We start from the raw sequence: 15,017 nt of genomic DNA, 5'->3' as shown, positions 1-15,017 counted from the left end.
GGAGCATGTAACTTCTTTTGTAAAAAGAGGCCCCACAGAAACACAAAATGGGGGCTGGTAGATAAAAGGGGAGAGGAGTATGGGCTAACTACCTGTAGCATTTTACTTCGACTGTTGCACGGATATATAAATTCTTTAAACTATTCTGTCCCTGCACGGTTGCTTTTATTGCGTACAAGAGTATTGACAGCCTTTTAGCTCCCTATGCTGACAAACACGTTGCACTTTTCCTGCAAGTTGTACAATCAGAAAATGTACTTTTATCTAATTGTATTCCACCTTTTTAGGTCTCGCCTGACCCAGCACATGTGCTGGTCTGGCGAGACATTTAGTAGGTGTGTTTTGAAAGTGCTACCCACATTTTTGTGCTGGCTACAAGCTACAGTGCAGGATGGCGTGCACGCACACAGCTGCTCCCTGGATACCCCCCTCCCTTCTCACCCAGCCATCTGCCTTTCCTGCGCCAGCCTTCAGCACCATGCCCCTCCCGCTTTAACACGTCATCGCGATCACTTTCGCTTTCAGAGTGATCGCGATTGCGATGACTTTTGCTTTTACGGCCGTGCGGCGTTACTTTTTGCTGCGCGGCCAATGCTTCTTTTATTGTGTAATTTAAATTTTTCTACTACTCACCCACTACAGCATAGGGATATAGGGCTGCCCTCTTCACCCATTGACCAATTTAACTGTGAGTAACGGTAATCTTCCCGTTTACCCGGAAGACAGCCACACACAAACTTGTGTTTGCTTGTAGCCAGCGTTTTTTATAGATAAAGGCATAGATGTATTTATTAATATACCGTAAGCGCATTCGATGGAAAACTATTGTACTGGTCAACTCAAATTTACAGCTAGGACTAAGTCGACACATAACTACTCCCTTGACGTATCCCGGCCAAAAAATAAAATAAACAACCTTCCTTCAGAGTGCTCTTCTGTATATAAAGATGTTATAAATCGATAGATGCTTTCGGCGTATGCCATGTTGGGTGATTCCCTTTATGCGTGCCAACCAAAATACTTGTGAACCCTACTACCGAATTGCCATAAGGATATAGCTGCCGCTGTTTAGAGGCTAGAGCAGTTTTGTAAAATACGTACAGTTGTCAGACGCATAAAACAGTCAGCTTAGCGTTGCAAGCACGATACAACTAGTTTAATATATTGGAGAAGACTGCATTTACTTCGGAATTATATCAAGTCATACCCGTTTTTGTGAGGGCCTCAAAACACTGTGCAGTGGTAAGATAACTCAAACACGCACACCCTCGCGTCTCCCAGGTTGGCTCCGATAAAGGTGATTTAACGTGATGACGTTTTGTGGATTTAGCGCTAACCTTCATCACTTGACTGTTGACAGCTATCTTGCTTTATAAGGCCTAGAGTTTGATACCTGTGGTAACTGTTTTAAACTTTGCATGTCCAAAATTCAAGCAGGTTACGTAATTTTTAGCTGGTACGCAAAAGCATGTAACTGCATTAAAGTTTACGTGGTTTAGTAAACGGTATAAATCCTCTGGTGAAGGCTGACTATGAACCTGCTTCCAGTCGGAGCCCTGCTCCCGTTTCGTCTGCAGACTCCTGTGTAGAGGACAAGGCCGTCCTGGGCAGTCTCCCGTCTTCATTAACAACAAGGCTGATGGCCGTTTGAGTGAAGTCCCTCTGTCGTTAGCACCAGATTGTCAAGTTCAGCAGATCAAGGCCAGCCTGAGCCGCCTATTTTGCTTACACCCTGTCTGGAGCTGTAACACACCCTTACTTCAGAAGCCCCCCACACCCAACGCAGTATGCATCAAGACAATCTCTTCTTTAACCCCTTCGGTGCTCATGACGGAATGGTTCCGTCATGACCCACGGTTGAGCTGTGCTCATGACGGAACCATTCCGTCATGACCACGCCCGCGCAAGATTCCGTCAGCACAGCGGCGGAATCTGCGCAGCATCGAAGGGGTTAAAAGTCACTCAATTTTACCATACTGAAACTTGTCTAAAGCAGACTTTGTGTTTGCGACAGATTAGAATAGAACGCATAGTCACATTTTGTAATCCCATATTGTCTAGCAGGAAATGAGATGGGACACTTAGCACAGAAACACGTTGGATTCTATTTGAAGCTGGTAGTCTTCACAGCACTGCGCACAACGTGAACAAATGTTGATTATTTCTTCTCAAACTATCAGGAACAGCCAAGATTCCAAGGTTACGTAAATAATACTGTTAGCTAGTTTTGATGGCTGTAAATGTTTTTTTCCTGCAGACAGATCAAAGGTTAATCCATAGTGGGACTCCTTAGTATAGGCTGTGTTTTGCACAAAATATAGATCGGTGTTCTGCTTTTTACTTATGGAATATTGATTAGCACATATTAATAGTTAAATATATCTGTTAACAATAGGTGTTACATGGCCAAAGTCCTCTATGGTTCTCCTTTATTTGCCAAGGGAATAGACCAAACCAACATGTCAGACCCACACTCATCAATTCCCTGTAATAGCCAATAGGTCTCGCCTTTGGGACCTTATAAATGTTTAGCCATGCAACAGTTGATGTTGTTGCACCAAGGATATTGTGCTGCAAAACTAAATACTTAAAATGTCCCAAAAGCGAGACCTATTGGCTATCCCAATGCTTGTTTTATCTAGTTATGGGTGCCTTCTGTAGCTACTGCCAACTTTAGACTTCTAACGAGGTTGCAAAGTGTTTTTTACTAACTCCCTTATCACTCTGTTACATAGCCTCCATACTCTTTGCGGACTTGTGAAGTACTAACTAGTAGTGTCCTCACAGTCGGATAATTCTGGCAGCTGTATGTAGCCCTTTATTTTGCCTGTTGAACGGGTTCATAAGACTTTTGTAAATGATCCTGTTCTTGCACTGTCTACAGCCATTGTACATTCAAGCCTATAAGGCTAACAGCCTTTAGCTGTCTATGTCGGCAATTATACCATGCACTTTATCTTGCAAGCTGCACTATCATATACATCCTCTGTTTTTTAGGTCTCGCCTGGCGATAGCAGCGCATGCGCTGTTCTCGCCATGTGAGTACCTTTTGCAATCAATTCTCCCAAAGGCATACATGCACGCGTCGGCATGGACAAAGATGGCTGCTCTCGCCATTTGTCCAAAGCAAACAGCATGCGCGTGTCCATACAGACTGTGGACAGTCCGACGCCATCTTGTTGTCATAGCAATGAAAATGCCGCTTCGCGTATGCAGCTTGCCGTGGACAGTCCGCCGCCATCTTGCAAAGCTTTCGGCGGAGACAGGGGGGGAAGCCCGGAGGCCTGATTGCCAAGAAATGCCCTGCGCCTCCTCCACTCCCAGCGTTGCTTCGGCCAGACGAGCCCCTTTGATACCAGGCAACGCCCGCGGTTGAGTCCAATCCCAGCTCGGCGGGACCCTGACATCAGGGGCTCTAATCTCCTGTGTCTCTCTCTGCCCTCGGTCCCTGAATGCGCCTCGCCTGCCTGCAGAGGGTGTGTTTCCTCAGCGCCCATCGCAAACTTAACACCAAAGTACAGTGGAATTCATGCCTTCCGCCAGGGGCTTGTTGTTTCGAGCAACCCTAGACCCGGACTAGCTCCTGCCACTCCCAGAAGCCCGCCAGTGGGTGCTGGCCGTTGCCATGGTCTCCCTGGACAAGCGATCAGTTTCATGGCTTTGCAGAGCTACACAGTAACTGTAAACAGTCACGGAGCGGGATAAAAGTGGACTACAGTTGTGAGTGACATTGGCGTCCTCAATCCCACCCACCAACTCTGTTCTGCTGGAGACGCTCTAGCCGTTGAGGCGACTCTCTATTTCATCGCTCTCTAGTTGATATAGTCTGGTAGACGCTCTATCTCCTGTTTGTACACGCCTCCCCTCTATTGTTTCCGCGGCCAGTCTACCTCCCTTGACTTGCTCTTCAGTTGCGGTGCACTTGGGTACTAGTGTAGTTGGGTGAAATAAGCAGCACTCCAAGTAGTCGCAGCAGCGTGGCGTGAGTGATGCAGTAATTCAACCACTCCTGCCTGTTTGTACTACAACATGTTGATTTATGGGACTTGTAGTTTTTGCTTTTAACATTGAAAGTGTGGCGTGAAGAATACCACGTTGCGAAGTACTGTCTTTTGTCCACAAAGGAACGACATGTAAAAAGTATCACACGTGCCGTAGTGCCACTTAGCAGCTTCTAGTCAGGTGGAGGTTACTAGGTAGCAGTAGGGGCACTAAGAGACATGCTGCTGTGGGTAGGGAGGCCTGGCTTCCTAAATCGGTGAAGTCTTACATGGGTAGCATTCTAAAGATGATACTGAAGGTTCGCGGACGTGGTCAGTGTGATCAAGGGCAGGCAATAGGAATACTGCCAGTTGTTCTTTGGATCCTGGTATTCCAGAAAGGGCAGACTGCATGAGATGGGTGTGTCTCTTTGGTTTTCAGACCAGTTGTTATTCATATTGCATGTTTTTTTCGGTATTACAATCCCGATATTTTCCGGACGTCTTGGTGTATTAAATTCTTGTCAGGCTGCTGTCTGCTATTGTGGGTTCACAAAAAAGACGAGGGCCCCTTGGAGCCAAAATACGCGGGCTGAAGCAGGGAAGAACAACAAAACAAAAATCCCTGCTTACTAGATAGAGAATACGGGTATAACTCGTGTATATTTTGAAGCGCTATTAAGTCGCAACTGAGCATTGTGATTCAAACATTGCTCATATCACTATGATAATTATCTGAAAAGACATACAATTTATTTAAAAAATTGTTTTAATTAATATACTAAATGTATGAAGCTGAGCAACTACGGTCATCTATAAAACAGAAAACAATGATTTGACATACATAAATCTCAGTATTCATTCTAATATGCATCCTCTCTGTAAACCTCCTACTCGCACCCCACTCGCCAAAATACCTTCAATCCTACTCGCGCATCCCATTTATACTACACGTCACCAGCCTTGTTGCATACAGAAACAGCAATTAAAATCAAATCAGCTTTAAAGATCTAAGCCCAACAAAACCAGCGATGTCAATTATCAAAGTTAGCTTCATACAAATATAGGATACACCTAATGGTCCAAAATGTATTGACAATAAGTGCTTACGTATAAATAACCTACATCACATAAACACAATCAACTGTATTATATTACACGTTCAGAGAATAGCTTTGTATACAACACGTTTAATATTCAGAGGGTCCAGTTTGCTTTGGAAATCCACTTCCACGATCTTTGGGTCCACTTCTTGGTAAGCGCTGACACGCATTTTGGTGGGAGACCCAGTAAGCGGTCACGCCTTCAGGGTGCAAAGAAGATAAGAACCAACCTAAAGGGGGAGAGTAGGGGGCCGTCCAGAGAGAACACTACGGATGGAAAAAGAATCACAAAAATGAGGCTCACAACAAAACCTAAAAGTAAAGTTTAACTGAATAAGTGTACTTGGACCCACCAACCTATTTGCTGGATGACCAAAAAACTGTGGCCAACAGAAAACGTGCAAAAATCACTCTAGTGCATACTCGCAGATGCAGTGCAATATATCTAATAAAGTGCTACCAACAGTCCAAGAAAAACAAGTATTAAAAATGCAATAGGTCTCGCCTTTCATTAAGTTAAAACCATTTGCTTTGCTATACAATTACATTAGCAGAGCAAATGGCTTTAACTTAATCAAAGGCGAGACCTATTGCATTTTCAATGCTGGTTTCTTATTTACTGGTGCAATTTTGCGGTTCCTGCGCTCGTTTTAGCTTTTCAAAGCCCTTCCCAAGCTTGGCCTGACATGGTTATAAATCGCTTTAAATTAACTTTATCAGCCTGTTATTTAGGCTTTACACTATTTTTATTAGACTTACGAAAGCAGTTATTAGTAGTGTTTGCTTAGTTACTTAAGGTTTTCCTTCGCCAAACTCATCTTGTATGAGAGCTGTATCCTTGTTTTTTATGCATTTATGTTTTGTGCTCAGGAGCGTCCACTTATCCTTAAGCTTGTTTCATTATTGGGGAAATTAATCTTATATTGATTACATAAGCGGGGGGGGGGGGTTAATTGCACTTTGTATTGTATGTCTTATTATTGTATGTATTTATAGTAAAGCTGAATCGATAAACTTGACTTGAAGCTTTTGTTTTGGTTGAATTACTATATGTGTGCCAACATTTTAAAGTGTGTATTTGATACGAAAATGTGTGTATACGTGTCTAGAAGACACTGACAACAATAACTCTCTCATTACCGAGACCTATTGGCTTTGCCAATGCTTGTTTTGGGGGGGGGTAGGGGGAGGGCGGGTGCTCATGCCCTAGTTAATTTCATCCGCTGCTGCAGGTCCTGATCTTATCTCACCATAAACAAACCCTTGACCTCCCATAATGAACTCGCATAGGCAAGAGTCTAATGCAGCGTCCGTCAACTCTAATCCACGCCCTCCCCCCCCCTCCCCCCACCAGAATCACATCAGTCCGTCTATTTTATGACGAGTGCACTTGTTATTTGTTTGTTTTGGGTATTTTTAATGATCCCATGTGTCATATTTACTCAGTGTTGGGCTGCACTGGGTGGGTAGCAGGCATCATTCTATCGTAAACGTAACGGAAACCTGCGCAGATTCAGATTATTTGTCCTGTGTAAAGGCCGCAGTCTACAACCCTGTCAGCTGATGCCACCTGCGCTGCGTTCCAGTGCGCCTAACCTATTCTTGGGAGCGATGGGCTCAGCGGGCAAAGACAAAAACGTGTGTGTATTCAGTCCGTTGTGCATAGTCTGCCACCCAGGGAATCCATTAAGTGTTTGTTGTACTTCAACTCTAGGGGGAACTGGATGGTGGCATCCTGGTTTCAGGTATATCATAAAGCCAGTGTTTGTCTGTCTTCGCCCTACGGCTGATCAGCTTTAAAAGTTGTGCTATTGAGTATCCTTCCGCGGTTCACCTTTGGACATCTCTGTGACGGGCTTGGTAGTACCCTCTGTTACTTTGGTTGTTTGTTCAGAGTGAGATGAAGGCTGCTCGCTTTATACATCAGCTGTTGTGCTTTGTTGCTCTGGGAGCTCTGTCATCTTCGAAACCTCTGTGGGACCAAGCCGCGTACATCTGCATGTAAAATCAACAAAGGTGTGTGGGGAGGATGCAGAGGGTGGGGCTAGCGCGACATCCTCGGCTCCCTTACCTTCCTGAGCCTCTCTGTGTTTAGCATACACCTGCGCGCACTGTTTTCCACCAAACATTGCTGGGATAGAGCCACAAAGAGCGCGCCACATTTATTTACATAAAATGAGCTACATGAAGAGAGGTTCCTTTGTTCTGTACAGGTCACCAGAAAGACCTACTGGAGACCTGCGGGAACGAATGAAGAACAGACGTCAGGAAATAGAAGCGGAGCCACCAAAGCGAAGTACGGAAGAGCCGGCGTCTCCAGTCAGGGTAAGAGCGCGCGTCTGTGACGTTTTGTTGCACCACGTTTGTTGACCTTCGGTTAACATGTTTATTGTGCACTGTTTCCTACGCGTGTGTAGCAGGGTGATATGCAAATGCATAGGAACAGAGGAAGGTAACTGTGTAAAGGACAGATGCTATTGAAAGTAGGGCTGCAGAACCTCCGTGCCCCCTGGCAACCGCTGGTCCAAATCTTAGAGGATGCAAGCTTCCCAAAACCATCCGGAAAAAAACAGTTCACAAATTAGGCAGAAACGTTTTTACTCTGGAATCGCTGCAAACTGTGTAGGTTAGCTAATACGTACGAGGTTCACAAAATGTGAATCTTTAATTTGTGATTTCTGTTTTGAATTTCTTGAGCAATTTAGAAGAATGCATCAACACCTTCTCATTTCCTGAAACTTCTCTGGTTCCAGATGCTGGCATAGCAACTATGGTGTGAAATTCGCCAAATCTGTTCACATCGCGGCACGTTCAACCATTTACATATACGTGCAGAGGCTGCGATTGTGATGGAACGCTTACTGTTTGTGTGTTCCAGTGATTGGTGCAGTTCGAGCATTGCATCATTTTCCCTCAGACCAGCTGTACAAAGCGCAGGCCTTGCCGTTCCCTGCCCTGTGTTGTAATTCGATTGTTGTCTTCAGAGAGAGATTATTTTAATAATGACAGAAATAAAGTCCAAGAATGGCATGAATTCTGACAGGCACAGAAGGTCTCTGGATCCGGTGGCAGTGCAAGCAAGACATCTACTTAGGATACTATTTTATCAAATGGGGCTTGTTTTCTTCCTTACATGCCATAACCAATTATGCTCTTCGTCGCATTGTAATTAATATGTTTAGTCTAATAAGTTAGTCAATTACAATATTATGTTAAGTGCTACAATTTGGAGAATCCGTCAAGTGGAAGAAATGCAACTCGTTCAACTTGCATGAACCCTGGTATTCACACTACGAGTCTTATGTTTCACATTGGTGTTCTACATGACAGTGCTTGTCTTCAAAAAGAGGTATATACTGCCTTTTGAGTTTTACTTTTAACTTTTGTATTACTTCTCATTTCTTTGGGACTTAAAAACGGAGTGTGTCATTCCCCTTCCTAGACATCAGACTGAATTCAGATTTTGTTTTTGCTGCAGTAACCAGTCATACGCAGCAGTGGGTTCCTTTCGACGTTGATTATGGAGTTCTAGATCCACCTGAAAGAATGTCGGGGGAAGCGATACGGGACCTCTTGAGCCAGAAACGCCAGTTGCTGTTTTTTCCCTCCTCTCGAGGTAGTGTATCGGGAGTCCGAAAGATCTAGTTTCTCACCACCGACTCCTCCACCCTTGGACTAGCCAAAGATATCCACTCTGGCTTTGCCCTCGACCCCTCCCCGTTTCATAATGTTTTCTGAGGTCCTGGGCACCCTTTGTCCAGTGCTCGGAGACCTTAGCAACTCCGCCTTCTGCAACCTTCCCGGATCAATGGAAACACATATGTTCATCCCTCTTTTGAAATAGCTGGATGCTGATTCCGCTTTACATAGCACGTCTGACTATTTCCTTACTTCCTTTTACAAAATTTTGTTCTGTGGTCAACCAATAGTGGTCTCATTTTTTGACGAGTAAGATTTTCGATCAAGCACAATCTGGATTTTGCCCTTACAAGGCACTAGTCTGTTCTACTTGTCATCACTGACAATATCGTCTCACCTAGATTAGAATGGAAGGCAGTTCTAATTTTCCTTTACTTCAAATCAGCTTTCGATATGGTCTCCCATGTACCCTTCTCAACTTGCCATTCAAGGCATAGAGCATGCCTTGCTCAAATCATTCCTCATGTACAGCTCTCAGGCCAATCAGCGGCTTCAATTCTGCTCGTTGTCAGCCTGTAGATGCTTCATATGGCAACCCTGAAAAGATTATTAGATTTCTCTTTTGTGGTCAGGGCAGGCAACACTTTCACTGACAGCGTGGTAGAAACTCAAAGTAAGTTTTGCCAATGGATGCATACTGTAGAAGCCTGGTTGAACAGTAGCTAACTGAAAGTTAATAGTGTAAAACTTTAATTGTCATCTTCAGTAATTGCCCTGATATCTGATATTGTTACTAGTGGCTGCATGAGCATGGCTCCACTCACTTTCCAGAGCACTCTGCAGCGCAACTTGCAATCTATACTTTATTCTGTACTCTTCACTCTCTTTTAAAGAGTGCATTAGTAAAATCACCAGTATATGGTGTATCATATTATACATTCTTCTTAAAGTGGTTCACTGTCTTCCTCTGAACTCTTTCCAGATATTAATTCAGGCTAACATTCTTTCTCCTTTAGATAATTGCAGTTCGCCGCTGTTAAATCACGTTACTAGTACTGGAATTTTCTGACTGGAAAAGGGCTTGTATAAGACCTATATTGAAGAAGCCCTCGCTTGATCCCCTGGAAGCCAAAAACGATCGCCCCCATCTCATGTCTTCCTCTGCCGTTTAAGGTTCTGGAGAAATCCATGAATGTCGAACTAACATCATATCTAGATCATAACTTACTAGAATTCCACTCAACATGGCTTTAGAGCCCGGCATTCCACTGAGTCTGCCTTGATTCTGGCGACAGAGGAAGTTGGTAAAGCAATGGATGGGGATGGGTGGGCAGCCCTTATCCTGCTTGACCTTACAGCTGCCTTCGATACGGTAAATCACCATGTGCTGATACATAGGCTCCAGAAGGTTGGCGTTAGTGGGAAATCCCTAACCCTACTATCATCCTTTCTGTCAGATAGGGAACAGTTAATACATTGGAATGGACTTTAGTCACACCGGTTCACTCTACCGTGTGGAGTCCTTCAGGGCTCTGCTCTATCTCCCACCTTGTTTAACATGTATGTGACTCCTTTAGTCAGCTTAATAAAGAATCACGGTTTCTCGCTTGTGTCCTACGCTGACGACACACAGTTAGTGGTGTCCGTAACACACAGCGTAGACTCTACGGCGGAACGTTTTCGAAACTGCATCACAGACTTGATGATCTGGATGAACCAAAACTTTTTAAAGCTAAATGCGGGTAATACCGAAGTTGTGGAATTTGGCACAAAAGCATCTGTTTGGAGTCAACCATGGTGGCCCCCTGAAGCTGGAACGTGTCCGGTGCCGACACCCAGAGCAAGAAATTTGGGTGTCATGATAGACAAAGACCTCACTCTTGCCCCACAGATTAACCAGGTGTCCTCCGCCTGTTTTTACACCTTGAAGGTCCTATGGAAGATCCTACCCTTCATCCCTTTCTCATTGGGGAAAACGATGGTTGGAGCTTTGGTGCTGTGAAGGCTGGATTATTCTAATGCTCTATATCTTGGAGTAGGGGCAGCCCAGCTTTCCAAACTCCAATCGCTACAAAACGCAGCTGTAAGAGTATTACTTAATCTTCCTAGGCATCACTCCACATCTGCCGGGGTAAAGCGACTACACTGGCTTCCAGTCAAATGACGGGTGGATTTTAAGGCTCTGTGTATAGTCCACAAAGCCTTTTACGGAGGAGGGGCGTCTGATCTACAAGCTCTGGTCCCTCGCTATAACCCATCGCGCCATCTTAGATCCTCTAATGCGGGATTGGTGTTATGTCCTAAAATAAATAGAGTGAGGTGGGGAGGAAAGCGATTTCCATATTTAGCCGCAAAATTGTGGAACTCACTTCCGACACCACTCCGACTTCAACCAAGTAGAATACTTTTTAGGAAGCAAATTAAAACCTGGCTTTACTCTCAATGCTAATCGATCTAGTCGCACTCGCAGGTACTTTATCTTAGCGCCAAGACGCCTCGGCATTAGCTGCGCCTTATAAATGTCTCAGTCAGTCGGACTACTAACGTTTCTGCTGTCCTCCTTATTTTGGGCCTACATGCTGGGGTCCGTTTCTCAATCACGGGGGGAAGCCACCATGGGATCCCACCAAGCTGCACAGCCACAAGACTTCTATAAATCCAATGAATTAAATTCCACTGATTTTTGTCCACTATTTTTCATAATTTTCACCATATAATTTTCATCCTTCATGCTTAACTGAATATTCAAGTCATTTTATTCATATCATTGATTAACGAAGATGTCTACACAGACTCGGGCACAGAAGTAGGTTCCGCATGTCATGATTTTATTGCAACAACCCAATGCATTTCGGGAACAGATTCCCTTTGTCAGGGGCATCTAAAAGAATACAAACACATATGTTTTACCCTTCCTTGTCAACATTAGAACTGCATAACACTCAAACCCCAGTATCCATCCGTAATGCAAAACAATTAATGATGATTTCAATAAACTATAAATGAGTCATTACTAATCAGTCTGACCTGTTCACAAAAGGTTTACACTAGCATACTGCCACCCATCCTCTCCTTAACACAAACACACTACCCCAAATCACTTCTGCAACACCCGTGTTGTTCTCTAAAATAAAACGCAATTGACACTTTAAATATTCCACCCCTTTATCTAAAAGCTTGGTATCGCCTTTTTATTAGCCCAGAACCTTCTTTAAACGAGCTCATGCTTACCATGGCATCCAGTCAATCCTATTATTAAAACAGCATTTCTAGAGATTCTGACTCATTTTTCATACAGAAATCCAAGTTCTATCTCGTGATTTTTCCATTTCCTAGGGTGCCGAGGCACGCGTGTCCCGTTTGAATACAGAGTCTCTCGGTGAAATCAACTATTTCAATCGTCTCTGCCCTCATTAACTGCCGCCAGGTGGGTCTATTTCTCATCATATTAACAACCTTTATTATTTCCCTGTAGCCTATCGGATTCCACTTAAGACTTTATATCTGCCTTGCACCTTCCACTGAGCTCGCCCACATTAAATAGAGGAGTGCATTCAGTCTTACAGACCAGGACGATTTCCCTAGTCTAGTAATTACTTTCTTTTGTAAAACATTTACTTTTCTCGCAGCCAGACTAGTGGGGTGAGCCTTCTCTCACCTCGAGACCAAACACTAGAATGCGCTCTCCTTAATATCAGGTTCATTACTGATCACAGCTTTTACCATAGTCAACTTAAAATCTTCCTCTTCTAGCGGTCACAGTACCCTATTCTCATAATTCACAGATCTCCTTCAGTACCAGAACTCCTCTAGGTAATCTTGTGCTCTACAAATAAATACATAAATTCTGGCTGAATGGTAGCTCTGAAGAAGCAGGCAAGTGTGTTGTAAAAATCTCACTGCGAGCTATTCTCATGTCATGTGCCGTAACAGGAGACACAAAAAAACCTCCCTCTTCCTTGCAGAAGGAAAAAAAAGAACGCACAAAAGGCCCTGTTAACCTTTTAGGGACACAGATTCTTTCTCAACAGCACCAGAGATAGCTCACATGTGTTACATTCCCATCCCTCTGGGGCACTTCAGTCCTAATACAAGCCTTTGAGAAGGATAATGATGGTCGGATAAAAAAATAAAAAAACAACTCTGCTGTTGTCTGCTCAGGGCTCCAAGAGTTCAGCCATGCTGTATTCCTAAGCTTTCATTTAGAATTTGGTGACAGCCAGACTGGGCAGTTATAGCTGTTTTCCCTTTTCACTCAGGTCTCATTTACTCCATGCCAACACCAGTTGCTACGGTGAAGTCTGCTTACTCGGCTCCTCCAAAACCCTCACTGACCTCATTTTGAGTAATGCTGGAAAGATCTTCAATCAGAACGTGAAGAAAACAGTGTTGTCAAATGTCAACAATAGGCATATAAGATGCATGTTCCAGAATGCATGTTTTTTTAACAGATTGTGATACCTTACAATTTTACAGCCTCTCTCTTGTGAGCAATGATGATATCAGGTTATTCTCCTCTCTATAAATTCATGTTAGCTTTTTGGAAGACATGATGAGTATCAGATGGCTGGATCCCACCCTAAGGTAGAGATTCCAACATATGACAGTCCAGTATCCATGTTGCCTGAATATTTTTCCAAGATGATCTTTCATAGTCCGAAACGCTTTAAATCCCAATACATGGAGGGTAGCTGCAATCACCATCTCTTAAATATTTTCAGATGGGCATGTTTCAGAGCCAATTTTACCTTCCAGTTTACATATATTGCCATACTGCATCTTTGGACTTCTGTTTGCCAGACATGTCTGGATGATTAGCTCAGGGCTTGGTCTCAGTTTGAGCAAGCTGTTCTTTAGAGCTTCTTGGTTTCAATTTAAGACTGGCTCCTCAGCCACACTCCTTCTGCATAGTTTTGATATTTTTTCACAAAAAGTAATCTGAAGTAACAAAGCTCTATTAATGCATGCTTCACCTCTGGTAATTTTCTCTCTGATAGATGACTGTTCCTTCAGATCTCCTATCCCCATCCCACCTCTCATCCTGGGGAATGCTGTGGAATTAATTTGTTACTTTGGCTCTACCCTCTACATCCTTGGCCTGCCAATGGCCATGGAGATAATATGGTCATTGAGTGAAGTGGCTCTTTTTCCGGTTCCCGACATCACTCCCTTTGATCGTTCTTCTCTGAGAGTGATTGCACCACCTGGCTCCAGTTGCCTGTTACTGCAGCAGAAAAATTGCAGATTCATGCCAGTGCCTGTGTAGGGGGTCATATAAGTTGGAGTGGTCATATCCATCAGAAAGGATGTTAAATGAGGTAAGTAACTTTTTTCAAGATGATCTTTCCTTGACAACTGCGGGGCATCATTATATGTGAAGTAGAGAAGAGTGGTGTATGCTAAAAAATAAACCTATACAGCCTTTTTATATCTTTTTATTATTAATGATTTACTTCATACAGTACATACAATTGCATGTAACAGTGTAATTATATATTTGCATACTTAATTCCTGGTGGCATGAAAATTGTTTTCCAATTCAACAAGATGACATAAACAATCAAACTTCACATTGTGAGCCAGTCAAAACTATTTTATCGTTTTGTTCCATTAGTCCTCTGTGTGGTATAGGGTGGAGACACAATAAGTTAGATTTATTCTTGTACCATGTGGCTTCCTACATAACATGCATACAATATGTATTACGAAGGCCAACTTTCGTAGAAAAGGAGCGTGGCCTAATCAATTTTTCTTCCAATATTCCAAGAACAGTAATTGGTTTTGTATAACTTATTCCATCCAAATAATTACTTAGGAGTCTTGCGTTTCATTTCAATCCAAATGTTTATTCAATCAATTTTATTCATCACAAGTAGTCAGCCCAGCCCAGCCAACGCGTTTCGTCCAAGCGGACAGCCTTATTCTTAAGTCTTTTAGGCTGGTTCTAAAATCATCCTCCTTGCTGCAATTTCTACAGATTCTTATCTCCCCACACGGGATGCCCTTGATAACTGCAGCCGGATGGCCATTGTCTGCTTTTAGAATATTATTCGTGGCTGTTTCCTTGTGAAACAATCTGCTCTGTAGTTCATCATTGACTACGTATAACTGAACATCTAAGAAGTCTATCCTGTTTATGTCATGGCACATCGTGCAGATTACATTATGGCTGTTACGATTAAGATAGTTCACATATTCCAACAAATCATTCTTGATTCCTCCCCAGATGACCAGGATTTAATCTATAAAACATCCCCAGAAGAGGATATAGTCCATCCATTTCCCTGCATTCCTG

The 15,017-nt window shown here is 43.4% G+C and overlaps 1 protein-coding gene across 1 annotated transcript in view; it reads left to right on the top strand.

Moving 5' to 3' along the window:
• Positions 1 to 15,017, top strand: part of ZC3H13 (zinc finger CCCH-type containing 13) — a 362,285-nt gene that overhangs the window by 106,224 nt on the left and 241,044 nt on the right. The window contains 1 exon segment of the mRNA XM_085621836.1: positions 7,297 to 7,408. Coding sequence (XP_085477962.1) covers positions 7,297 to 7,408 — 112 coding nt within the window.

Source organism: Triturus cristatus, chromosome 8 (assembly GCF_964204655.1).
Source record: "Triturus cristatus chromosome 8, aTriCri1.1, whole genome shotgun sequence".
Classification (NCBI taxonomy): Eukaryota; Metazoa; Chordata; class Amphibia; order Caudata; family Salamandridae; genus Triturus; species Triturus cristatus.
The sequence above is the reverse complement of the archived record's forward strand: the minus strand, read 5'-3'. Positions and strand labels throughout refer to the sequence as shown.